Source organism: Sebastes umbrosus, chromosome 16 (assembly GCF_015220745.1).
Source record: "Sebastes umbrosus isolate fSebUmb1 chromosome 16, fSebUmb1.pri, whole genome shotgun sequence".
Lineage (NCBI taxonomy): Eukaryota > Metazoa > Chordata > Actinopteri > Perciformes > Sebastidae > Sebastes > Sebastes umbrosus.
Genome location: NC_051284.1, coordinates 1,587,501 through 1,614,368, shown reverse-complemented (window position 1 = coordinate 1,614,368; position 26,868 = coordinate 1,587,501). Strand labels below are relative to the sequence as shown.

At 42.2% G+C, this 26,868-nt stretch overlaps 1 protein-coding gene across 1 annotated transcript in view; it reads right to left on the bottom strand.

Annotated features, from left to right (window-relative positions):
• The window catches only part of bcl11ba (BAF chromatin remodeling complex subunit BCL11B a), a 47,759-nt gene that overhangs the window by 19,036 nt on the left and 1,855 nt on the right, over positions 1-26,868 (bottom strand). The window contains exon 2 of the mRNA XM_037746566.1: positions 17,166-17,642. Coding sequence (XP_037602494.1) covers positions 17,166-17,642 — 477 coding nt within the window. The remainder of the gene's footprint in view (positions 1-17,165; positions 17,643-26,868) is intronic.

The following is a 26,868-nucleotide window of genomic DNA, read 5'->3' as shown; positions in this document are numbered from 1 at the left end:
AGCAGGATTGTTGCTAAAGCTCTTTAGACAGTAAGATTAACCAGGCGTTTTCTTTTTCTTGTCAGTCAGACAGTCTAACTGGTCTGCTATACAACTGTCAACAAATGGGACTTGTAGAAGAGCTGACATGATGTGGTGAGAGCTAACAGCAGTCAACAGCTGCATGCATGTTACTGCTGACACTGGATGAAAGTACAGTAGCTTGTTGGCTATAGTGTTTTGGACCTGCATCTATCACAATAACCTCAATTACTAAAATGACCTACAGCCAAACCACATCCATATTTTTTCCAGGTTTCCATTTTTGGAGTCTATTGTTTTCAGTTACATACAGTATTTATATGAACTTTTGTAAAGTTTATTTTCCTATTGCCACTGTTAATTCTCAGGCATGATTGGTGGATGGAATATTCTGGGCAAAATATGAAAGCATCAACTTTTTTTTCTTAGAGAGAAGAAGAGAGGAGGGAAGAGAGGAAAGGAAAGGAGCTCCTTGGTACTCTCGCTGTCTCCACACTAACTGGAAGCAGGCCTGCTCCCATAACCACTCCAATCTGTTTTCATTTGCCGAGCCTCATACCATCACACACACACACACACACACACACACACACACGCACACACACACACACACACACACACACACACACACACAATCTGAAGCATAGTCTAGTATGGCTGCCCCATCTCTTAAAGGAGAACTACACTGGTTTGTTTTCACCAGCTGCTCCATTGTCACATAATCAGTAAACCAGTAAGTCAGACAAAAACTCAGTCAGTAAGTAAAACATCTCATATATCACCCGTACGGAACTCTGAGGAAGATCACAGATACAGATTACAGTGTAACACACGGCAACATGCAGCCACATCCTGCGACATACTACGATGTGCAGCCACAATCTCTGACATGCTGCGACATGATGCGATGTGGGCCAATGCTGCAGCACGAGTTAAGATAAGTCAGAGCATGCTGCAGCTTCCTACTGTATGACATACTGTGTGACACCAGGACCTTTTCCTGAGAGCATGATAGAGCCTCAGCAATAGCTCAGCGATCACACAGCAGCCAAACACAACAAAGATGGGATCAGAAAGTTGGGGAAAGACAGATGATGAGTGAGAGTCGGGAAAAGAATGCTTTAAACTCATACCTTAGAAATAAGATCACAACAGAGTATTCTGGCTTGACTGGTCTGTAGAGTTCACGTCTCACAGCCATCTATCACTGTAAGAACCTTTTTTAGGAAATGAGGAACTTTGACTGTATTTCAACCCAAGGAACCTAGACCCAGTTTTAGTTCCTAGGCCCTAGTTCATGACCAAAAATATGTTAAACAAGTACCCGAACATTGGAATCAGAGCTCCCTTAAAGTTTTATTAGCATCGTTTTGTGGTTATGTCAAAGCTCTTATTCTAATGGGTGAATGCTTTTCTAGATGATGAATAATCTAAACAGGAGTAAGGTAACGAGAGAAAAACTACAAAAGAAACAAAACTGAACCCCAGGCTTACTCTTGCTAAATGATTTAATGAGGCTATTTAGCCTACTGTAGGCTACCAAAGCAGGAAAAATAAACAGAAATGACTCTGCAGCATCGAGACCTGCATCTTGCCTTTCTGGTGTTTTCAATGACTGCACATAACTTTAATTCAGACATACAAAAAGCACAACAATGCTGTTGTTGCCTTGTTGTGTGCCAAAATTGCATGTTAAGTGAAGTCCCTTAAAATCCATAATCAAATGTACTGAAGGACTTTTAGTTCCTGAGTTTAGTTCCTGGGGCTCCTTAGTGGCCTGGACTATTTGTTGGAGATCTATTTGAGGTTTGTGTTTGTGTGTGACGGAGAGAGAGGGAAAGACAATAATAGCTGCATTATATAGAGAGAGAGTAGGTGGTCTAAATATGGTGCCAGCATGCTACTCTAGATCTCTCATTCTTTCTGTTTCTTTACAGAATATAGATGTCACAAACACACGCAGGCACGCACACACACACACACACACACACACGGTAGTGTGACTAGTGCCAGTGTTAGAGCTGAGATCCCAGCCTGCTCCACTGCTCAGTCGACTCAAGTACTGACCATTTAGGTGAAGGCATGTGCTCTGCTCGTATGAGTGTTTCTGTGTGTGCGGCTGCTTCATCTGTAGCTGTTGCAGTCAAGCTCTCGTCCAGCTACCCTGGATGCACTGATCTGATTTCCCTTGCTAGCGAGAATCCTCACCACAGCCGGGCAGATGGTGGTGCTGTGCTGGCAGCCGTGACGGGAAGCCCGCCGAGGGGCCGAGGCCCGCTGGCAGGCCGGTCACACTTTATCCACTGACCAATCGCAGCTGGGCAGAGGAAGAAAACATTTCAGATCCAGCGGTTGTTGTGAATGCCTTCATGGGTGGCCGCATAGTGCTGCAGTGTACCTAAGCATCTTGATGACATAATAATGTGCTGTGGGGCAGGGGGAGCAAAAACAATGGAGGAACCCTCTGGTGATAAAGCAGCCTTAGACTGGGGGAGAGAAAAAACACTGCGCCCGCCAACCTGCAATTTCCTCCCAGGTATGCTTTTTATCTGCAAGCCTTCAAGTGGCGCCAAAGGGGCAGTTAAGGGATCCTGTGGTTGGCCAGGAGTGTCGCTAAATGGGCCAAAATTTTAGCTGTGTGTCGTGCACAAGCAGAAATGTGTGCGCAGATACTTTGACATAGCACACGAGCATTCCTGGTCAGGGATACGGGAGAGCAAGATGTTTACTGTAACCCTATCCTCAGTGTGTGTTCAGCAATGCAACAAATAAAGGTTATGAGCAGCTTATTTTAAAACTCTCTCCCAGTGCATAAAGGAGAGCAAAAAGAAGAGAGAGGATCTGCCTGTTTCTAATCAGAGGGGTTATACTGCCAGTTGTTGGCCCTCAGCCAGCATTGTTTACCCCCAACCTCGCTCCGAATGGCAAATTACCCCAGCGATGGGCAATTGTAGCCTAACCAACAGGTAGAAAAGACCGTTCCCACATGGCAAGGCCCCCGATCTATAGACACATGCTCTAACTACCTAACAAAGTAGATATAATTTAAATGCATTATTTGCTTTCCTGGGAAACAGGACACAGGTTGCTTTCTCAGGAGGAAAACTACGCATGTTATTGATTTATTTACAGATGAAAAAAAAGAGAGATGGCAGCAGCCCAGCTCCTCTCCACCGGCCCTCTTTTTGTTATCTGTGATGTTGCCCAGAGAAATCAATAGAACAACTGTAGCTAGCAAGCTTTGTTTATCTTTACCTCTAAGTGAATAATTCAGGGGTGTCAGCGGGGGTGAGGCAAAGCTTTGATACAAACGAAAAGGTTTGGCGTTCAGGGGGGAAATCTAACCCCCTCCTTATCCCGCTCTTCTTCTTCCCTCAAAAGTCTCGAGGAGATGAGAGATGCTGAAAGCAGCTAAAAAATCTGGTTCTGGGTGAAAGACAGAGAGAGACCGCTGCTCTGGTTTTACTGCACCGCCACCAAGAATGTCCCTCGCACCAAATAAATAGATGAATATGAGCGCTGAAGACAGCAACATCTGCTAAATATTGGGTAGAGGGAAAAGCCAGTAAAAGTTGGTCGGGCTGCAGTGGTGGAAGGGGTGGTGCTAAATGGTTTTAAGAGGTGGTAAAGGGCTTTAAGCAGTGCTATGGGATACTACAGGATCTCAAGGGGAAGGAAAGGCTTCTATTGTGTGCTACGACTTTGTTTTGAGGATGATAAAGGAGATGGAAAGGGATGCTAAGCGGTATGCTTGAAACAGACTAGTACGTATTAAGTATCTTCCGAACACGTCTAAGGGCAAAAGTGTTAATAGCTGTGCTGGAATAACCTCAAAAAACTGCTGTCATTGAGGGGGGAGCGAGACGCAATAATCATTCAATTTGTACATACAACACACAAGGTGATGGGAGTAGGTGTGTGAAGAATAAAATAAGTGGGTGCACTTGTTTTGAAGTTGCAAAAGCCCCTCTAATTGCAACGTCAGGAAGGGGTTTCAACACACAATACAACATGCACTATATTTAATGCAGAAGTTTGAGGGTTTTGCAAAGCCTGCTACAGTAGTTTAAGGGGGTTTAAATGGGGTATAGGGTGGTACTGCATCCTATGGGGGTTTAAGCTTAATATAGGGTCCTTAAGGGTTTTTTAAATGTTTTTTATAGGATGGGAGCTACAGCGGCCAGACAATGTAATACCATCTGCTGTTTCCATGACATGACACAAACAGGGAGGGTTTAAATTGCAGTTGTGTCATAAGCTTTGATTGTGAATCGTCCCTCCTTGTGTGTAGCCTGAGTGCTGTTAGTATGTGAAACTGGGGAGACATAAACCCTCCTAAACAAGGGGATCAACATGTATTTGTCAGGCTATGCCACCCTCGGCTGCATGCACATACATACATACACACCCACACGACAAGGCAGCAAACATTTCCAGCGAAGTCGCTAAACCTCGGTGTCCCACCTTCGCCACGGACACACAAAAGCCCTCAGTCCCTTGTAATTGAGGTTTAAATCCTTTCCTAACATCCCTCCATCCCTCACTCTTCACCAAACATGGATTGCGCCGTCACAGGGCCCCTAATCCTTCCCAGTTTAACCAAGTGAGAAATTAGCTTTTGTTAAGTGGTGATTTGGCCGGTGCTAAACGCCAACAGCCCATTGTAGAGGAGAGGGGCAGTAATGAGTCCCCCCAACGCAGCAAAACACTGTGGTAATCCCATCCTGTCCGCACAGCCGGGCTGGAGCTGCCGCCGCTGCCTGCTATTGTGAAGTGACAATATTGTCAAGTTATTTTTAGTCAAGAGCTATGTCTCTGTCTGTTTTGTCCAAAGAGGTTTTGAAGCATCAACAAGTCAGCTTGGCTACGGAGTCTCACCGTATTTCTGAGGTGGTGTGTGTGTGTGTTGCAGCACTCTTGACTTTACAAAATCAGATCTTGTATGCAGAGTTGTAGTGAAAGACACCAGTGTCAGGTTGATAGACAACACAAGGAACGGCTGCAGATTCAGATCCTCAAAGACGGTGAGAAAGAGCAGGCTGCTCCGGCAGGAGGAGACAAGACAAAGCACAGCGTCGTCTCTGAGACTGAGCAGGGAGAACTCTGCCACAGAAAAATCCCTACGACTCGGTCTCAGTCCGAGCACAGTTCAGGAGTTAATTCAGAGGAGTCTGCAATGGCAGAGTGTTACGCTGGACGGCAGCAGATATTTCCAGGTGATAAAAAAAGAGAGAATTGGCGATGACCAGCGCGCCAAACATTTTTTATAGCCAATCCCAGGCCAGTTGACTGTCAAGTTTATTCCCCCACTGTGGTAGAAAGATATCACAGTTCTACAGAGCATGGAGTCAGACACAGGGCGTTTGATGTCTTTATGTGGAACACTGTAACTCTTTGCATCCTAATTCACACAGGACATAGTGTGTAGCCAATTCATGTGTGCACAAATACAAATGCAATCCTGTTTTTTAGAAATTCAAGATGTGTTTCATTTTTTGTTTCCATCTTTGGTGCTAAATGTTTGCTGCACCACATTGGATATGCTGTATCTCCTTTTAGTTATTCCATTCTAAGTGGAACTTAGTGATAATGAAATAAGCTTCGATATAGGTTCACTTGTGTTGCATGCATTTATTTTATTTACATGTAAATATTGTAAATGATGACTTTAACTGCAGATGGGATATTTTCTAGATATTCCAGGATGTGACACCCACCTTCATTCTGGTACTAAGTATAAAACTGGGAGTGTGTTGGAAAAGGCCAGTTTGAGGTTCATTGGGTAAATGTGTCGGTGTTGGTGTAAGAACTGATCATATGGAGCTCAGACTGGGTGTCTGTCATGATTACAAATATTGCATCAGTCTGCAAACACAGAACTGAATGTGCCTCTAAAGATATTTCTACAGATGACCACACTTCTTCTTACAGAAGAAACGCTACATCTTTACCAGCACATACACGTTTACAGACATTTCACACACACGCACACACATTACAAATTTGCCTAGAGAAAAATTGCAGACAGAAAAAAATTGCACAGACAAGCACGTGTTCCAAATTGACGCAAAAAAGGTGACACAAAACTCACACACGCATACACAGGGAAGGGAGGGAGCACAGCTTCTCTGTAAACACACACACTCTCTTACACACACGCTGCAGCCTACAAAGCGTACAATGGCATTCAGAATGAGTGCGGGGCGCAGCCTTTCCTAGAGGGCCTGCGTCCTGAAAACATCATCAGCAGCGAGTCCAGATGAATGCAGGAGGGAAGTGTAGCTTTGCATCCAGCCATTGTCACCTCCACAAAGCTTCCCAATCAGCCTCCTTCAGCCTTTCTCCTCTCTCTATTCACTTTCACATACTACCTGCCTGACAACAGCTCCTAGCTCAGGGACACAATTGGAAACAAACTACACCTAGCGCTTTATCGCCTGATCTGATCTCTTAGAGTCACAAAAGCCAACACGCTATAAGAAAGCCTCTCCCATCGACACAGGGATTATTCACCAAGGAACCTATATTTTATTCAGAGATCACACCTCCCTCGGAGCCATCATTACGGCTCTGATGACACTTGAAGTGAACATTGTTGATATGTCACATTTGTTTTTCAGTTGTGCTGATTTTATAAATTGCGGCTGAACTTTAATTCAGTACTGTTTTAAAATGTTCTTTAAGTCTTTATTTTTCTCATTTAACTAATACCTATTTTGTTTAATTTTTAATAGAAAGTCTTTAGATTTACCTGTAACAAAAACAATAGCAAGTGACATGTGTAATAATACATTACTGAAAATGTAGCTTTGGAACACACTTTCTCAACAGTCTTGTGGTTCACTCATATGTCTTGATAAGGTCATAATTAAAAAATAAATAATCTAATGACCTTATTTTAATATTGATGTTATTTGTTGCCTTAATGACCATCGTTTCCAACAAGCCAGAGACCTTAACAGAAGAGGCTGCTTGAGTTGAGACTTTCACATCTGTAGGCAGCAGAGTTTATTAGTTAAAAACTTGGAAAGATGAAATTCAAAGCAAGTGTGGGGGGGTATCACCCATTTCATGCTACCACACTGGTAAATATTTATGGAAGCTTAGTTTTTGAATGCTCACATTGTCAAAGGGTTCAAATTCTAACAGCACGTGTTGTAGTATGTAGTCATTTATCTTAAAAAGTGGATATTAACCCCAAGAACATGTTTCCTTTCTTCAGAAATCATCCAAAAAATGACATTGTATGTCTAATCTTCGCCACTTTTCCTTAACCTCGATGGAAAACGTCATGAGGTCACAACACGTTCTCATCACAACGCCTCACATACTGCCGCTTTGTCATGCCCCAAGGAGTCACTTTAGGTTTAGTCAACAAAACCACCTAGTTAGGTTTAGAAAAAAAATACATGACTGGGCTTAAAACTACTACGTTTGTAAAGTGAAAATTAAACTGAACGTTGTGAACACGGGACTCGAACAAACAGCTGATTGTAACGTGAAAGTGAAACTTAACACGCGGGACATGAACAGCGGTCTCCTGGATGAAAGCCTTGTGGTTGTTGGACACATCCACCTCAAGTCCCACCCGTCCTGTGCGTCTTTTCACTCTTTAAGCTATGTCACCACACTCCCAGCGCAATTTCTCGGAGTGTTTACTGTTGCCCGGTGCGTCTCATACTGGTGCTAAAGGCACAAGGCACGTGCAGCGGTATCACGCACCGACAGCCGTGTCGAAGCGAATGAGAATGGGCTGGAGGTCAAGGAAAGATGTGAAAGAGAGTTCATGAGGACTTAGGAAAAGACAACCACGATGCTAAGAGAATCCTTAAACTAAGCAACATGTTTATGCGACGGTGGATGTTATTGACGGATAAATGATGCCTAGTATTAATGCCGCAAGGAATTGTGGGACGCCGTTATCTCCTTTTGGTCAAGGATGGTCCAATGTATCCTATTCTAAAGGAGATAAGAAAGGAAGCATTGGAGCACCTTTCCTTAGTATTTAGAGAATTCAGCCAGCTCTTATCATTGGCTGCAAAAAAACACTATTCCACAGGAGCCTATGACTTTGGCTCATACTTTCAACTCAAACAGAGGAAAAAAAAATATTATGTTTTACACTATTTTTGCATACATTTTACCAACTGTCTACCACAGGAAGCACATGAAGTGATATTTTACATTCAACAGAGGAGAAAGAGCTAGGTGGTTAACATGAGCAGTGAGAGCTACCACGGCCTAACTGATGAAAAACAAGAGCCACCCTCAGAACCTACAGGGAAAAGACATCCCTCTGATTGACAAGTGATCAGCGAGACATGAAGAGCAGAACAGAAACCTCTCATGAGCTCTCACCACTAAAAATGGAGAGAAAACAAACAAAAAAGAAGAATCTTCATGATTCATTACCACTTTAAAATCTTTATCTATGACTGCCTGTGATTCATGTCCATCCTGTTGGAAATGTCTTTGCGTTGGCTGGCGCCCCGGACTCTCCACGCTGCTAATAGCTCCTGGCTTTAATTCTGTCACTGACTGAATCAGAGACCACCAGGAAAAACACACATTTCCTCTCCTTTCCACCAGAGCTGCTCTCCGCTTCGCTATAGATTTTTTTGCGCATCTAAGAACACACATATGACACATACATTCAAAGCCCCGTGCCAAAACCACAAGCAAAAGGCCAACAGAAATGCCATGAATAAATGCCCAAACTCTGGAGGGACCATGAAGAAACTCACTAACTGGGTTTAACAGGAGGTTTGTTAAACCTGATCGTCCCTGTGGGGAATTCAAATGAGCGAGTCCTTGAGGGAAAAGCTTTAAATAAACGGAAAGCTTCTAAAATCAACCTTCACTCACTTAGATGCCATTTTCATCAAAGAAAAGCTGATTTTCCAAAGCTATTTAAAACGAAGCGGCAAAGCAGACGTCATGTCTCAGTAGCTGCTAAACCAAGTGGTTCTCAAAGTGGGGTCCAGGGACCTCTGAGGGTCACATGTGGCTCTATTTAGGGGGGTGCTTTATTAGAAAAAATGTCAAAGAAATTTGCTACTGAACCATATTACTAACACACACACACACACACACACACACACACACACACGCACACAATAACAACAACAAAAAGAAAACATATTCTTATTAGAACCAAAATTCATTTATGAAATGCTGTGAATATTATCCAGTCCTGATCAAACCCGTTAGAGAAGCTGAGTGCAAAATAAAGTCTCTACTGTTTGAAATGAAGAACTGAGAGTAAACAATAGATTCACAAATGGCTGGCAGCCAGCCTCTGAGAGTACGTGTGAATGTGTGTGTATGTGTGTGAATGTGTGTGTATGTGTGTGTTTACTGAAAATCCTCTCCTTTTACTCTCAACAATTACAAGAGATTTCATAAAAGTTATGGACAGATATAGAAAGACGGTGCCTGAAAAAACAAACTACAGCAATCTGCGCCCCCCCCCCCCCCCCCCCAATCCCCCATCTTCATCATCCCCGCCCTGTCTTCATCCTCATGCACACACACACACACACACACACACACACACACACACACACACACAGAGCCTCTTCCACCAATCTCATCCCTGACGCCAGGACATCAATTTTCGCAAGTCGCCGAAAATTACCATGCATGAATGCAAAAAAGGCTGATCAGGAGTAATTAACACGGCTTCATATGCAAATTTTATTAATGCAGAACTACAAAGTCATTATGCAAATGAGGGTTTCATCGAGCCTCTTGACAAATACTCCCAGCTCCAGCCATCTAGCAGCCGGGATGGATGACAAGTCTGCTCACTCAGTTTAGACTGGAAGGATGCCTGTGTGTTTTAGTCTAGTTAGCGGATTAGCACTGGTTAGCGCTGGTGGCTAGCTGTGTTAGTGTGTGTGTGCGTGCACACATGGGCTAGTCTGTGTGTGTAAACTGTGTGATTAGGGAAGTGGCTAATGGCTGCGCGGCAGAGTAATGAACCTGAGATCCAGGGGATGGAGGGATGGAGGGGGAGAGGGATTGGGGGGGAGGGGGTAAGATGATATGAATATGCATGATGCTCACTGGCTTTGATGATTAAAGACAATTTTAATATTTAAATGAGTGCATGCAAAGTGATTAACGCGGCAGAGAGAGGCGACGAGGCGAAAATCGCAAAAAGGGATTTTGAAAATGCTAAGAAGCACACGAGATGCCGATGTGCCTTTGTATGCTCTATTAATGGCAGAAACTCTCTCTCTGCTTGTGTCTGTGTATGTCTTTCTACCCTGGTCTTTCTGTGTCTTTTTACAGCCTTTGTGTCTGGTTTGTGTCCATGCATGCTGGATTTACAGAGGAAAGGTAGAAGAAGTGGATGGAGGGAGGAGAGGGAGGACAAAATGAGATGCACACACATGACGAGTTGTGGCTAAACGTCTTCAAGACCAATGGCGGGCAGTAAAGCATTAGTAACATGTTATATAATGACTATATTCAGTAGTGTAGAATCATTACGGGGGGGCTGTTACCAGGAGTTAGATGGGGGGGTTACAGGTTTGGTCTCAGTGTGTTCAGTCAAGGATCTACGTTAGCTTGACTCAGGTGCTGGAGGTGTAGGGAAGCAGCTGGCCTCCCAACACTGTCACAGACGTCACAGACTTCCATTCCCGTACAACTAAACTGCTTTCTCAATTACGTTTTGTGGGAAACGTATTTTCTGCCGGATTACGGTGCAGTTTTAAACAGTTTTAAACACTTGGTTGACTACGTTTGTTACGTTATTAAGATACGGATGTAAATTGAAATAGGTGAACGTTGACTTTTGGTTTCACACAGGACACGGACAGCAGTCTCCTCGGTGAAAGTCCTGTGTTTGTTGACCCATACACCCCTCCGACTTCCTCCCTATGCACACAGACTATCATTGCAAACGTATTTGATACGTCAAAAACAAACTCGACAAAATACGTTTCCATCAAAGCGTAATTCACAATGCAGTTTCATTGTATAAGAAATTAATTTTTAGGAGACAGGGCTGCCTAGAAAACATGTTCAATGTTAGCTTTCACAACTTGATAGTTTTCGATACTCTTCAGACACATTTTAGTCAGTACCTAAAACATTGTGTGGCTTGACAACCAGCCCTACATACAGAAGATGTGGCAGCTTTGGCAGATGTTAGAAGGCACGTTTACTACGTAACAGAAAGTAATGTAACAAGGAATGTCATAGATTGTGCTGTTGAGCAATAAGTAAAATAATATAATTACTTCTTCACTAAGTGGTAAGTAATAAATTACATTTTTCAGGTAACTTGTTCAACAGCATTCAAGACTAAAACAGCAAGTGTAGTTTCCTCACTGCTTGAGTGTGTGTGCATGTGTCCATTCACATCCTTTCAGGCCTATTAAAAATGCATCAGGACTGTTCTGTGTGTGAACACAGACACACACAAACACCCGAACTGAAAGTAGCCAAAAGCACACAGGATACAGAGGGCGAGAGAGGTAGAGAGAGACAGGGAGAGAGAGCGAGCAGCAATACAAACCAGAGTAATTACCACTTCAAAAAGGCCGGCGCTCCATCCGAGAGGCCTCCCAGCTTTATTGAAACAACGCAAAAAAACAAGAGCAGCGGGCGCCGTAATGCCTCTAAAGTACAGGCTGTCATATCAAACACACACACACACACACACACACTCACACAGACACTGTGCCGTAGCTCTTTGTTAAGTCTTTGTGCAGTTTAATTTGGAAGATAAATAAGCATATGGTAAATATTTTAGGGACACACCACTGTGCTCAGTCATTATTTAATGAAGATGTGTGTGTGTGTGTGTGTGTGTGTGTGTGTGTGTGTGTGTGTGCGTGCGTGTGTGTGTGTGTGTGTGTGTGTGTGCGTGTCTATATGCATAATGTTTACATAAGATTCAAACATGCCCTCTTGATAATTCTTTTTTTCATTATGTGTTTTTTCTTCAGTCATACTCTGCATATCTCACATCCTGTTGTAAATTATGCATATTAATTACTCTCTTTTTCCGTCTGATAATCAACTTAAAGATGTGTGTGTGTGTGTGTGTGTGTGTGTGTGTGTGTGTGTGTGTGTGTGTGTGTGTGTGTGTGTGCGTGTGTCTGCGTGTGTGCGTGTGTGTGTGTGTGTGTGTGTGTGTGTGTGTTTAAATTTAGAGCTGACAAGGTGTAATCAATGTATGGAGTTGTTCAACCAACAAACGCAAGAGGCAATTAAATGCAGAAATTAAAGGGGAAGTACACCCATTTTCAAAATTGTGGGTGTCCACATAGAGTGCACATAAAGTGTTGATGGACAAGAATATATAATGTATAACTATGTGGTCCACTGCTGGGTTGATGAACATGAATATACTGCTTCATAATTTGAAAACAAAATGTGTGTGTGTGAAAGAGAGAGAAATCCAGAGAGCTCCTTGTGTCGGTGTGTAGTAACCATCTGTGTGTGAGAGACAGAGACTGAACAGGAAAACAAAAAAAACATGAAAAGCATGTGTAAAAGCAGAGGTAGCGTCAGACCGCTGGCAAAGCACACACACCTGTCAAATGGCTCTGTCAGATTAAAAGGGTGTCATCATATTTGAGTTTGTCAAAACTACACGCCCCTTTATGCGTGTGTGTGTGTGTGAGTGTGTTCCTCTTCATTCCAACTAGACTTGGTTAAATGTCTGAATTAAACCCTAGTTGACAAGGCTTTAAGGGCTGCACAACACCGTGTCAGGTGGTGACTCCTCCTCGTTGATATGTGTACACTACGTGGACGTATGTGTGCGCCTTAAAGTCAAAATGATATGTTTCCTTCTCTTTCTCTCGTTCTGTCTAACCTGACTGACTGGGAGTCTGGAGGGTGAAAATAACGTGAAGCTCCGGTAGCATTAACTTTGTAAAACAAAATAAATCAATAGATATAAATGTATTGAATTGTTATCTATTATTAAAATCATAAATGGTACACCAGCAACTTTAAAATGAACAGGAATTACAGTTCAAGTGTGAACCTTTTTAATGCAGCAACAAACTGGTCAAAACTTAAACAGGAAATAAAAATGACAGTATACAATGTATATAATATATAAACATAACATTTTATTGAATGGATCGGCCCCATTGTCACCGATATCAGATCCAGCTATTTGAGTCAGTATCGGCCCGATATCTGATCCAGTGTCGGTGCATCCCTAATTTTCTTATCATTCAACAACTTCAGTTCCTGTGAGTATGAGTGGCTTATTTGAGCCAACCTGCTTATTTGAGTTTATTTGAATTTAAATGAATATTGAAGCACATGAACTGAAATGAATACACATGGATGATTTGTGTTGTGTTTGTTAGTTTTTGGCTGGATCAGATTGCACCCGTGATACAGTGACTGGTTGTGTGTCTGGATAATATCACTATGTTGGACTAACCTTACCTTACCAGCTAACGATTAGCCTATATGTTAACTCATACAATATAACATAAGCTTTTTAGCATGTTATTTTAGCATCTATAGTCAACTAGCTAACAGCTAGCGATGGTGATATAACTGTGCTGGCTGGGCCAGGTGGAGGAGAGGAGAGGAAAGGAGAGGAAGATGAGAACAGGAGCTGGATGTCTACTAACTCCTTTCCCCAGATATGGATTTGTGAGATCAAAGATTTTTTGGGAGGCTGCGAGTGGCCTAAAGGGAGTGTGTGTTTGTGTGGTAAGATGGTGCTCTCAGATATTCTCCATGTTCTATTCCCTCCCGTGGTAACGCACGCACACACAGTGGCCTACTGACGGCCTCCATGGCTATCATTTATGTCCAGGAGACGGGAGTACAAGTGGAGGAAGAGGAGGAGAGCTGACTGTTGTTAGAACATTGTCCCGTAACAAAATCATACATGGCTTGTTGCAGCACTTTAACTGCAATCAAAGTATCAGATAAAATATTAAAAGAAAATGAAAAAAGCTCTAAACAGTGACATTTACAAAATTTAAAAAAAGACATTAAAATATGTACTTTTGTAAAACACCCTCAATCCTGACATCATTTTAGTAATTGGTTTAATGTTTCTATTTGGCCAAATAATGTTTCCTCATCATGCCAAGAAAGTTTAGTTTCACTGTATCGAGGACTTATACTGGTTTTTATCATTCACTGTATTCCTTTACACAATATTAAAACATGCTTTTACAGAGTCTCTTAATCAAAAATGACTCCTTCCTTAAATTGTCAAATGTGTGAATATGTGTGTGTTCCACTTGGAGAACAAAAGGAAGTGAAAAAGCTTGAGAATAAAGGAGTAGTTTGACCTGCTGGGAGCCGGTTACGAAGCAGCGTCATCAGTTGTGTTCTGAGCTGACATTCAAACCCATTTTTCCCCTCGCTCTCTCTCTCTCTCTCTTCTCTTTTCTGCCTCCCTCCCCCCCCCCCCCCTTTCACCAGGTAATGAAAGGTGTAAAAATCTATCGGAAAAAAACCTCTAACTTACAAAGAGAAAATTCCACCTGCCATATTTCAGTCCCCCGTTGATTATGAGCAGGGCTGAGCGTGTTCTCTCCAAATTAAACTCCGGCTCCATTAATAAACCCCTCTGTCCTCTCCTCGTGTTAATAAGGTGCTAGTTGGCCATATTTCATGTGGAAATTGTGAAATACCAAGGGTAATTTTGAACCATAAAATGTTATTGCAGCAATATAGTTTACAGTTGCTGCAGTGCATGTCCAATTGAGCCACTAATATGTTTTCGCTTTTAATGTGAAAATTATTGCGCGTTCCGTTATGAGGAAATATTGTGCAATTACAATTTCAAGCCTTCCATCGTTGCACATGTGGAGTTGATTTCACAGGAGGACTACAGTTAGATATATTGCAAGCATTTAAACACGGGGGGGAAAAATATACTTATGCACATAAATATGAATAATGCCGACCTAATAACGTGACCTACGCCAATCAATTAGTGCACATGCTTGAGTGCAGCTCTGCAGGCTTGTATTAGAGCTATTTCAGCCCTGCTCAGTCCCAGGGCATCAAATACCAATGTTTTGTCACCTCCGTCGGTGTTAGATACCGGCGCTTAAGGCATCCTTTAGCGTCGGTATGAAACGCACCGGGCTTTCCGCTAACTGCAATGTAATTGTAAACCCATCTGCGTCGATACTAAATGCTCTGGGAAAGTGCGCTGGAAGTGTGGTGATGTAGCTTTAAGAGCGAAAAGACACACAGGGCGGGTGGGAGGGGAGGTGGATGGGTCCAACAAACACAAGGCTTTCATCCAGGAGATGTTACAATCAGCTGTTCATTCATGTCCCGTGTTCACAGTGTTCAGTGTCATCTTCACTGTACAAACGTAGTAGTTTTAAGTCCAACCATGTCGTTTTTTCCTAAACCTAACGATAGCGTGATAGCGATGTACGTTGTTACGTATGTGTTTCCCGCAACCAAAACGAGTGACGCCGAGGGGTCTGACAAAGCGTCAGTATATGACGAGTTGTGATGAGAACGTCAGCTGTTTGCACCCTCCTACGGCTCAGATTGCTTCTTCCAGAGGTTCAGATGGCTGTGCTGTCTACAGCAGCGCTGTGCGGCTGCCTAGCAGAGTTGTAACAGCCTGGTAAAATATTGATGAAGTTCAGGCCCAAACACAGTGTTTTACAGCGCAGGCCAAACCGCAGACTGACATGTTCAGAGGAGCTCTGTCCTGCTAAATGGGGAACCAGAGTCAAGAGTGTGAATGTTCCTCATGTGGCTTTGGGTCAACACTTCCCTCTAAAGTTTAGTCCGGTGTGGCTGATGAAGTTGTGTTTTTGTCCAAATGATTTTACAGATTTTATAGATTTTACACAAACATTTACCTCCTTTTGTTACTGTAATTGAAGTTACATGGCAAATAAATCAATGTTGACTTCTGGTTTCACATGGGATATGAACAGCGGTTTCCTGGGTGAGCCGTCCACCCCGACCTCCTCCATACGCAGCATTTATCGCTCTTTACACTTCCTGGTTCATGATTACGTGGACTAAATGCGCATTGATTTTGTGGGATGTATACGAATTACAGCACATTACTTTTCGTAGGTGTAGCTACGAACAGTGAATGAGAACAGCCTGCCATGACAGATGCACAAGTGAGAGTTTTTTCTGAAAAGAAACATGAGGCTGGATAAAAAAAAAAATCCCAGTTTAACTTGCCAGTATAGATTTGCTGTTACTTCAACGCTACTGTTTGAGTATGAATGGTAACCATCAAGATTTACTGTGTGCATCATACTTACACAATACTTAGTCAACCTTAAGTGTTTTATTTCAACTGTGACACATTACATGTCAAACTAGAGTAATGCTGTTTTTCAAAATGCTTTCATCTTTGAGAAGTTGGTATCTAGCCGTTGACTCGTGAGTCATTTTAGCACCTGCTGGTTGTTGGCGAGTACCTGCTGTCGAGCACTGAGCTGCAGAGTTCTGGTTCTACAACCGGTGACCTCTAAGAAGGCAGGACAGCTGAGAGGAGTTCTCGTCTCAGACTGGAATATTCTGCTCTTCCCCTCTGGCTCTCTTTGAGCGTCTTGACTGGTTTGAGAGATAACTGCTGGTGCTCTTCCCCCCGCAGCTGCACTCCTGCTAAACTGCTTCTTTACCCCTCTGAATGGAGGAGAAACTAGCCTCTTTTTAATCCCTCTTTCTGTTTTTTTTCCTCCTCCTTCTCCTCTCATCGTGTTTTTTTCCCCTCCTTTGCTTATTTGAATTTTAATGAGCTTTTCACCTTTTTAAGCAGATGGCTTAGGCTGGGTTTCTCCATGAAAGTCAGGGTGAGTCTCTCTGTCACGTTTGGCACAATTTGTTTCAACTAGCCGAGTCCTTGAGGGGGTTTAGGGCTTTGAGTGGGTAATGTGCCTGTCTCTCCCCTCTTTCTCTTCACTCCCTCGCTCTGTTGTCCTCTCCCTCTAATGAAATGAACATCTCTCTCTCTCTCTCTCTCTCTCTCTCTATCTCTTGCTGGAGAGGATGGGGTAAATCTCAACAGGATGCCACCACAAAAGCTGAGAAGGTAATTTATGTGTACGTGCAGTTAAATGATTTGGTCAAAAGAAGTCCTATGTATTTAGGGTGATGAAAAAGCTCAAGTGTTTTGTTAAAGGGTGTGTGTTTATCACGCCTACCTGTCGGTGTGTTCTCCTGCTTGGGGCAAATCCCTTTGATGGGCGTCCTCGCTCCCCTCTCACCTCTTCCCACCTCCTCCTCCTCTGGTGTCACTTGGATGCCAATCTCCACCGGCTCCACCACCTTCCTCAGCTCCCTCCGCTGTGTGTGGTGATGAAGGCCCTGCAGAGTCGGACTCCTTCCTCCTCCTCCTCCCCGGTCAGTCATCTTGTCGTAGCAGCCATTGGCCAGCAGCGGCGTTTGGCACTGCTTCTTCTTGTGCTCAATGAAGAGGAGGATGTCGCCCAGCGGGAAGGTCATCTGGCACTGGCCGCAGGTCAGCAGGTCGTGGTCGGCGTGGAGGCCGGGCGGCAGGGCGTGGGCCAGGCTAGGGTCCAACGGATGGGGAGGTAGGCCGAGAGGGTGAGAGGGCAGGCGGAGCGGGTGGAGGGATAGAGAGTCGGAGAGCAGGCCGCCATCTGGGTGCTCAACCTCCGCTGTCCAATAGGAAAAACAGAAGAGACATATCAGATGATGTAACACCTGGACATCTGCAAACTGGACTCAACACACATTGTTTAGTGGGATTTTTGGAAATGCTAGAAGAAGCAGGTTTGAATCCTTTAGGTATGAGTGGAGAATGACATCGATATGGGCCCTTGAGCAACACAATGCTGCTTTTTCTGTTCATTTCACCTGGAATACTGTACGACATTCCTGAGATAAATGTGGAGCAGGATCAACCGCTATAATCTGTATGTGTGTGTGTTTGGTTATTTACAAACGTTATCAGAATCCAAAAGTTTTCAATACTTTTGCAACTTTTATTTCAGTATAAAGGCAGTGTATTCGTCTGAGGTAGAAGAAACTCGATAGAAGAAGGTAGAAGGTAGAAGAATTAGAGAAAAGAATAAGTGAAGAGAACTTAAGTTATCCGTGTCAGTGGTTCGCTACCATTTCAGTTTAAAACAAAGCAATGTCTACTTGGAACCTCACATCACAGGTCTATTTATCTTCCTGACCGAAGGTTTGGGAACCATTAATCCACGTGTTCCAGGAAAATTGTGGATCGAGCTACAGTTGTCCATGCTAATTCTTTAGCAAAAACTACAGTATGTTGGGTGATATCGACACCATGATATGTACTTTTAAATTATACAGTATATAGTTAAGTTCATTTGAGTATTGATAACAGTTCCAAGCAAATGCTTTTTTCAGTGTTAAAATTGATCAAAGGGCTGCTTGCTGCTGTCGTAAAGGTACTACACCTTCCTCCTTGTGCAGCAGAAGAGTTTTGCAGGGAAAGAGCAGTCAGACAGCAGATGTGTGGTAGAATAACAAATGTAAAAGCCTTTATGAACAGGCTATAAATGAGGGATTGGTTTAGATTACTGCTTGAAGGAACCAAAGTGAAGGAGTGAGGAGGTCTGGAGGAGGAGGATGGAGAGGAGAAGTTACCCCAGAGGTAAACAGGAAAAGACAGAAATCATCATCATCATCATCCCTCCCTCTCCCCCTCTCTCTCTCTAATACAAGATGATGGATTAGTAGCAGGTTGGCCATTTGTCTCAGCCTCCACATTAGAAATGCAAACAGATTTGGGATGGCAAATGCAGATGAAGGCTCCAGATGGAGCAGCACACCTCAACATATAACTGCTTTAGATCTGCTTTGAAATACACCACTGTTGAACCCTCTGCTTTCACACTGCAAACACATAATGTGAGCCATTCTATACATTCCAACTATACAAAGACATTTTTAGGTGGAAAAAATGGTGGGGCAACAACTACTTTGGACATATCAGTTTAATAACTGATATCCGCCTGGGCACATACCTGTTCTCCTCAGCCTTCTGTTATACGGCTCAGTGATCTTAAATTGTAGAATAATGATGAATAACAGCAGCAATCGAGGATTTTTTATGTCACGCATTAATATTAATTTCTAAGTTACTCAATACCACTAAAACCACACTTTTTTTCTGCTGCCAGCAGGTGGGCTTTGCCCCAAATGACCCGTCGCCCATATATATATATATATATATATTAGGCACGTCAGTGGTTCCTGACTTTTTTGGGTTGTGACCCTTTAAAGTGAAGCAATGTCTACTTGTGACCACACATAGCAGGTTAGAGCTTTAGTTTGAATCAGAGCAATTCAACAAAAAAGTGATTTTTCGGATTAAAAAAACATCGAAAAAAAAATGTAAATCTATTTAAAAAAACACACTTTTTGTATCAGAAATATAGACATGCTTTCTTCCTTATTCCTTTAATCATCTTCTGATCCCTCAGATTTATCATAGCACCTTATTACACCCTAGTGTAATATAGTCCAGATTAACAACAATTATTATTTAGTAGTAATAGCAATATACAATAAGTGCAATTCTTACTGCTAGAGGTACCACAATTAATATATATATATAAAAAATAAAAACATATATATATATGACAATTAAAGTGTACTATACAAACAATTGCATAGTTCTTGTAAACGTCTATATCATTGTCATCATCATCACAAAAAAAATTTAAATATAAGAGGAGGCTCTTAATTTAATTACATCTTTTCTATTATTATTTTTGTTATTTATATTTCTACGGCTACAGGAAGCATGTGCGTGTGAGCAGGTGTACAGTATCTGAGCTCTGTCAGCCCACATCTCCGTACACCAACTGCACCGCTTCCTTCTGCATGTGTGTACGTGTTGCATGTTTGTACCGCGTGCATCGTGTCATATCATGTTTGTATGTGCATGTGTACATCATGGGTACACACACACACATTGTGTGCATTGTGTGTGTGTGTGTGTGTGTGTGTGTGGCCTGCAGGCTGAAGCCATCTGTCCTCCGCTATTGAAATGAACAGCCATGTACAGCAGAGTGTATTTCTCCAGTAATAAACATTAGAGAGAATAAAGCCAGTGAGCTGACCTGGAACAAACACTCCACAATTACACTGACCTCTGCAAACTTGACTTCATCACGAGATTAATGATTATTATATTATGACAAAAAAAATGACAGCCAAATCTCAAATACACTGCTGACTTCCTGTGTGTGTGAAGACACGCTGATCACAACGTCTGATTCTTTTGAAACCACAGAAATACTATTAAATTTACACTCAATTGCAGATATGTATGTACAAACGTATATAAATATACTGTAAATATCTATATGTTCATAGCCAAAGCCAGTTTCAGTGGGTATTTAAAAACTGTATCGAAAAACTAAACGTGCATTTGGTTGTGTGTTTTTTTACCCATAATTACTGCATGGCGATGAAGTCGACAGTGTGTATGCAAATGACACATGCAATAGAAGAAGCGTCACTTTGGCCTGATTTACCTAATAAGGCTCGGGTGAGTCAGGCAAGAGCGCTAATAGGATTTCAGTTAACCCGGGCTGAAGAAGAAGAACAAAAAAATCAAAGGAAATGGAACGTCTAAAAATGAACGGCTCAAAAATAACACAAACCATCTATAGTATCTGCAAGGATAGGGTAGTGCAACAGGTATTTGGAGAGTATAAATATGGTGTTTGGCTTGTGTTGAGGCCAAAACAGGCGCTGCTTTGAATTCCCGTCGTCAGGGAGAAGTTTTCTCCGAGCAGGCTACCGTCTCTGGGGTTTGGCTTCCTCTATTCACCGCCTATCACTATAAATGTGCTGTTAATCCATCTCGACCCTTCACGCTCTCCACACAACCGTCACATAATATTCACAGACACAAATGGGAGAGCATATTAGGAGCAAAGCTGCTTCTCAAATATTTGTTTTCCCTCTCTTCAACAGATCTTTTTTATAATCTTACTTTTTTTTTTTTAATAGCATCATAACTTTTCCCTTTTTGACTGATGAAAGCCTGCAAATTCCTCTCAGAACGAGAAAAGGTCCTGCCAGTTAAAAAGAAAAGACTTGATGAAAACTATAAAAACTTGACTTTACTGGTACATTTTGTTTTACTGTTTCCTCAACCACACATAGATACACATGCTAGGCTAGAACCAAGATTAAATGTTTGTGGGTGAGACTGCACAGCACACACGCACACACAGATCACAATTGTCGCACGCTCGGCATGCAGACACACTTGTAGCATCACAGTCATTCGTCGCCAACTAAGCAATAGCCACACCTCAACATTTCTCCAAACCCGAAGAAACGGACGGTTACTACGTATGCAAACATACACGTACACACACACACACACACACACATGTGCACTCTCCAACGGGCCACTACAGCTCATCTGTCTCACCACTAAGATTTGGAGGTGAAAGTTCCTGGTTTTCGATTGGCTACTGAAATCATCCAAAAGCTTCAAAGTAAAAGCAGATTCCAGAGCTGATCGGTGGTCACAGCAATGCTGCACACACAGTGAATACTCACACACACACAAACAGTTTGACACTGACAGTAAATACATGAAGCAACCTAGATGACGGAGATATTAGAAGTAAGAGGAAAAAAGTCAAAGTGATCTGCCACCACAGAGACCGTTGAAGTGAAGACACGGCTTCAGAACACTTCCAGTGACAATGTTCAATGTCTAAACAGGAAGTAGCTTTTCATCCAAAGTCAGTTTTGAAAATCTCGGTTAGGAGTGAGAAATTTGAAAAGCTCTAGTCGTCGTACTGATTAGTGTTTTTGGTGCATTTTGTTAAGTATTTGAAGTCATTCATTTGATCTGTGAATTTGTATAGGTTCGTTTTTGGAGCCATTACTCAGTCATTGTATGTACCAGTGTTCCCTTTTGTAAAAATTAAATCTAATAACCTTTACTAAAATGTCATACTTTTATATATATATATATATATATATATAAGTGCATTGGGAGAATGAAGTGGTGTTTCAGGTGTTATCCCTGTAATTGCAACCTCCCCACTTTGAGTCTTTGTTGCACGTCATCTGCTCACTTTCCCCTTGTTTCCCGTCACCTCTCTACTGTAAACTATCACAATAAAGGAAAAATGCCTGAAGGAATACTTTACTAAAAATACTACTGCCACAGTAACATTAATTCTACTAGAATAGAACATTTTGGTGCTCTAGCAATTAAAAACATGCCTTTATATTTAAGCAGAAATAGAAGTAATGTTTGGGAATAAATATTCCACCGTTACGACTCGCAGCCTATTTTCAGATTTGACCTGATTCCAAATGAAAACCTGCGTACCTCAAAGAAGCCAATTCAAATGCAAATGTACAAACAATTCTAAACATTTGTTTCAGTGTGATTGCAGTGTTAGTTGGATTCACATAAGACGGTACAGAGAGTGGCAGAGAGTTCAGACTAGAGGAGAGAGGAATGTGTGAGTGAGCACAGAGCCACCTTCACCGGGAGGTGCTGTGATAGGAATGAAGCGCTCCTCAGAAAACACAGCACACAAAGCTCCAAATAGCAGAGCAACTGTGTTACCTGTAGTTCTTCATCCCCAAAATACACATACCTACAATTCCTTTCAGATTAGTAACAAATGACTGATTGGTTTTATTCTGAATTGAAATATATGAAGTCCTTTTTTATAACATGCTTTATGATTCGGCTTAGTAATAAACCGTTGACAAATTAATAATAGTATGTGATAGACTAATTTATCCAGGGATCATTTGCAGAGACAACACAGACAATATTGTCAAAGCAGTTTACAAAATGTCATTAAACTAAAAGAGAAAAAAGGGGTTGATATCTTCAAACCAAATTATTTGATTAGGAAAAAATTCTCAGGACAAAAATAAAGCAAAATATACGATTAGCTTAAGATGAATGTTGTCCAATCATTTACAGTAGCTACAACTCCACTATGTCAATACACTACAGTGCACACACACATTCATACTGAATGCTGTATGTCAGTCAGCCACTGTCATGAATTGACAGTGTAAATAAAGAGTGTGACAGAGACAGTCAAGTACAGAGTGTGCAGGTGTTGACAGTTAAGAGGTGAATGTGGTCTTTCAGCGCTGATGTCATCTGATCAACACACACACACACACACACACACACACACACACACACACATTTGCACTGTGCTACCCCTCTCATTGGCAAAGCCAGCGCAGCACTGACAGCCTGAGAGCTCCCCCTAGCAGGAAGAGAGGGAGAGAGACATAGAGACAGACCTAAAGAGAGAGAAGGAGAGATAGAGAGACATAAAGACAGACCTAAAGAGAGAGAAGGAGAGATAGAGAGACATAAAGACAGACCTAAAGAGAGAGAAGGAGAGATAGAGAGACATAAATACAGACCTAAAGAGAGAGAAGGAGAGATAGAGAGACATAAATACAGACCTAAAGAGAGAGAAGGAGAGATAGAGATAAATAGAGACAGACCTAAAGAGAGAGAAGAAGAGATAGAGAGACATAAAGACAGACCTAAAGAGAGAGGAGAGATAGAGAGACATAAAGACAGACCTAAAGAGAGAGAAGGAGCGATAGAGAGACATTGAGACAGACCTAAAGAGAGAGAAGGAGAGATAGAGAGACATAAAGACAGACCTAAAGAGAGAGAAGGAGATAGAGAGACATAAAGACAGACCTAAAGAGAGAGAAGGAGAGATAGAGAGACATAAAGACAGACCTAAAGAGAGAGAAGGAGAGATAGAGAGACATAAAGACAGACCTAAAGAGAGAGAAGGAGAGATAGAGAGACATAGAGACAGACCTAAAGAGAGAGAAGAAGAGATAGAGAGACATAGAGACAGACCTAAAGAGAGAGAAGGAGAGATAGAGAGACATAGAGACAGACTTAAAGAGAGAAGGAGAGACAGAGAGACAGAGAGACAGACCTAAAGAGAGAGAAGGAGAGATAGAGAGACATAAGAAAATACAGAAAGAGTTGGAGGGGGAGGGGGGGCTTCAGGGGTAGATGTGTGGCGTTGAAGGGAGAGCGTCGACAGACAGACAGCTTACCAAGCCTCAGCTGAGCAAACCAACACTCTGGTATGCAGGCTATGGCTGTGTGTGTGTGTGCGTGTGTGTGTGTGTGTGTGTGTGTGTGTGTGTGTGTGTGTGTGTGTGCGTGTGTAATGTAGTATCAGTTGTGGTAGTGTGTGTACAGCCTGCTGATCAACAAAATGAGTTTAGGCATGCTCTGTGGGAACTGGAAGCTCTCGTCCTGTGCACACTCATTTACAAACACACACACTCTAAAAAGCCACACTTTTTATGTTGCATCTATAGGATTATTTCTGACAAAAAAAATCATTTTTGGTGTACTATATATATATGTATATATATATATACATATATATATATGTATATATATATATGACGTTGACAAATAAAATGTCATAGCAATGTGTGTTTCCAGATAGACCAGGGTACTCTGTACAGTGCACACACCTCAACATCTAAAGTTTGAAAATGATGAGAGCAATGCAAACTCTTTTGTTAATTTGAATGAAGCAACTCTTTAAAGCGTTACCTGTGCAGTCTCTCAAACTGTATTATTAACTGTGTTATTTAAAATAATGAATGATATGACTATTAGGAATATCATTATATATTCATTACAATCAGCTGTGACACTTAATAAGACTCATTTATGACATTTCAAAAACACCTCATCTACAGAATGCTTCAGTGCATATAAAAGAAGGAGTTACTAGGTTCTCTCTCTCTCTCTCTCTCTCTCTCTCTCTCTAACAAAGACTTAGCCCCAGCAGGGTGCACGGCTATTTGACAAGCCAAAGGGAAACATGCATCTCAAGTGGGCGACTGCAATTTACACGCAGCTCTCTCTCTCTCTCCTCATGTGTGTGTGTGTGTGTGTGTGTGTGTGTGTGTGTTTGCGGCTACAACGGGAGCTCTCGTCCTGTTTGCGTCTCTTCACACTAAATCTGCCTCTCGGAGGAAAGCTGGGGTTATTTGCAGTGAATGAGAAGCAGAAGGCACGTCTGCACCTTCGGGTGTAAACTGTCTCAGCCTGGCGATGCCAAAACCCACACCAAATCTGACTGGCAAACAAAAAAATATATAGATCTCCACCGATTTATCTTACCCACGTGTGTCTCTCTCAGGACAGATCGTTTCATTTTAATGTTCCATTCATGGAGTGCATTGAATAGTCGATTCAGATCAAAACGGTGATCCCTTATTGATTTCTCTTTTAAAAATCGGTTCTTATCACACAACAAAGATGAAAACAAAGGGAAGAAGATCAATTACAGAATCATTTTAAGCTTTGAGCCAACTGGGAATTGTGCAAAACGGGGCTTCGATATCCCTCATATTTTGAGCACTGAGTGTAAGAATGTTGCAGTACGACTGAGGCCTTGCCAGACTGCATTTTAAAAATCAGCAATTTAACCTCCAGAAAATACATCTCACCTTTCCTAAAACTTCTTCTTGATGCTGAAAGACAAAAGAGGTGGAGCAACTCTTCTTCTTTTTCCTATGAAATCTAGAATTCATGCACAATGTCAAATTTTGGACTGTGTGATGCACTGTGGTGTGAAATCCAAATTTAAAATGCTCCGATTAAAACACAGATCCAACAGATTTTATGACCTGACAGCTCGGGAAGAATTATGCGAATTTTGGTGAGGGGGATTCACAAGTACATTTGCATATGTGTGTGTGTTGATGTCCATGCAAGCCTACATACATATATAAGCGTGTGTGTGTGTGTGTGTGTGTGTGCACATGTTTGTGTATGTGTCTACTCAAGCATACTAAATTGGCGAGCATCTCTTACACATAAATTATGGAATGTACAGCACCGTGCCTGAATGGTGATAAATCTGACAGACAGACAGGTCAGACCTGCTCTGTGGACACAACTACCGAAGTGCATTTTACACTTCTCACTCACACACACACACTCATGATTACTCACACACACACACACACACTCACACACACACACACACACACACACACACACACACACACAGTGAGCTTAAAGCAGCTTTGTTACAATACAAACAGGAAGCTCATTTATTAGGCTTCATCTTTCTCATCTTTCCTCATCTCGAGATCTGTTACCTGTCTGTCTGTTTATCACTTCAAATATATACTGGGCTCTTTGCAGCGTGCACAATGTGACCCATTTCTAAAGGTAACCGCACTGCAGGCCTGCGTACGAGAGCTGCCACACACAAGTTGTAACTCTGTTAAGCAATAAAATCTCTACTTGTCAGGAGATGATTTGACATCCATGCCACATGCATTGTCTTTAGGTGTGTGTGTGTGTGTGTGTGTGTGTGTGTGTGTGTGTATGGCCGTGTGGGTTGGCGGTGCAATGCCATAAAGCCAAGCCTCCTAACATAGAAAGGAACCTATAGACAGCCAGGCAGCGTGGCCGAAAGCCTGGGTAAGGACACTGAGCTGAGTCCCTATACTGTAAATATGGCTGTTATATTATAGGCACCGAACCACTGACGTGCGCACTGATATAGTGTAGTGTAAGTGATCTGATCTGGCACGCTTCACACAACACAAGCCTCACCAAATAACCTCAAGCTGGACAAAAGAGAGTAGTAATGTTCACCAAATGTAACATTAGGATTAAACTTACTCAGTCTGCACTTCCTCTGTGATTTAGACTCATTATTGTGAATAGTGTGAATCAATACCAGATGCTTTTAGTTGAATTCATCTCATCACTAAGTGTCCCTTACTGATCTCTGGTGCTTTTAGTAGTTAAAGTCGTGCATGAAGGTGTGCTGCTGCTGCTGCTGCTGCTGCTGCTGTCAGGACGCACCAGGCTGC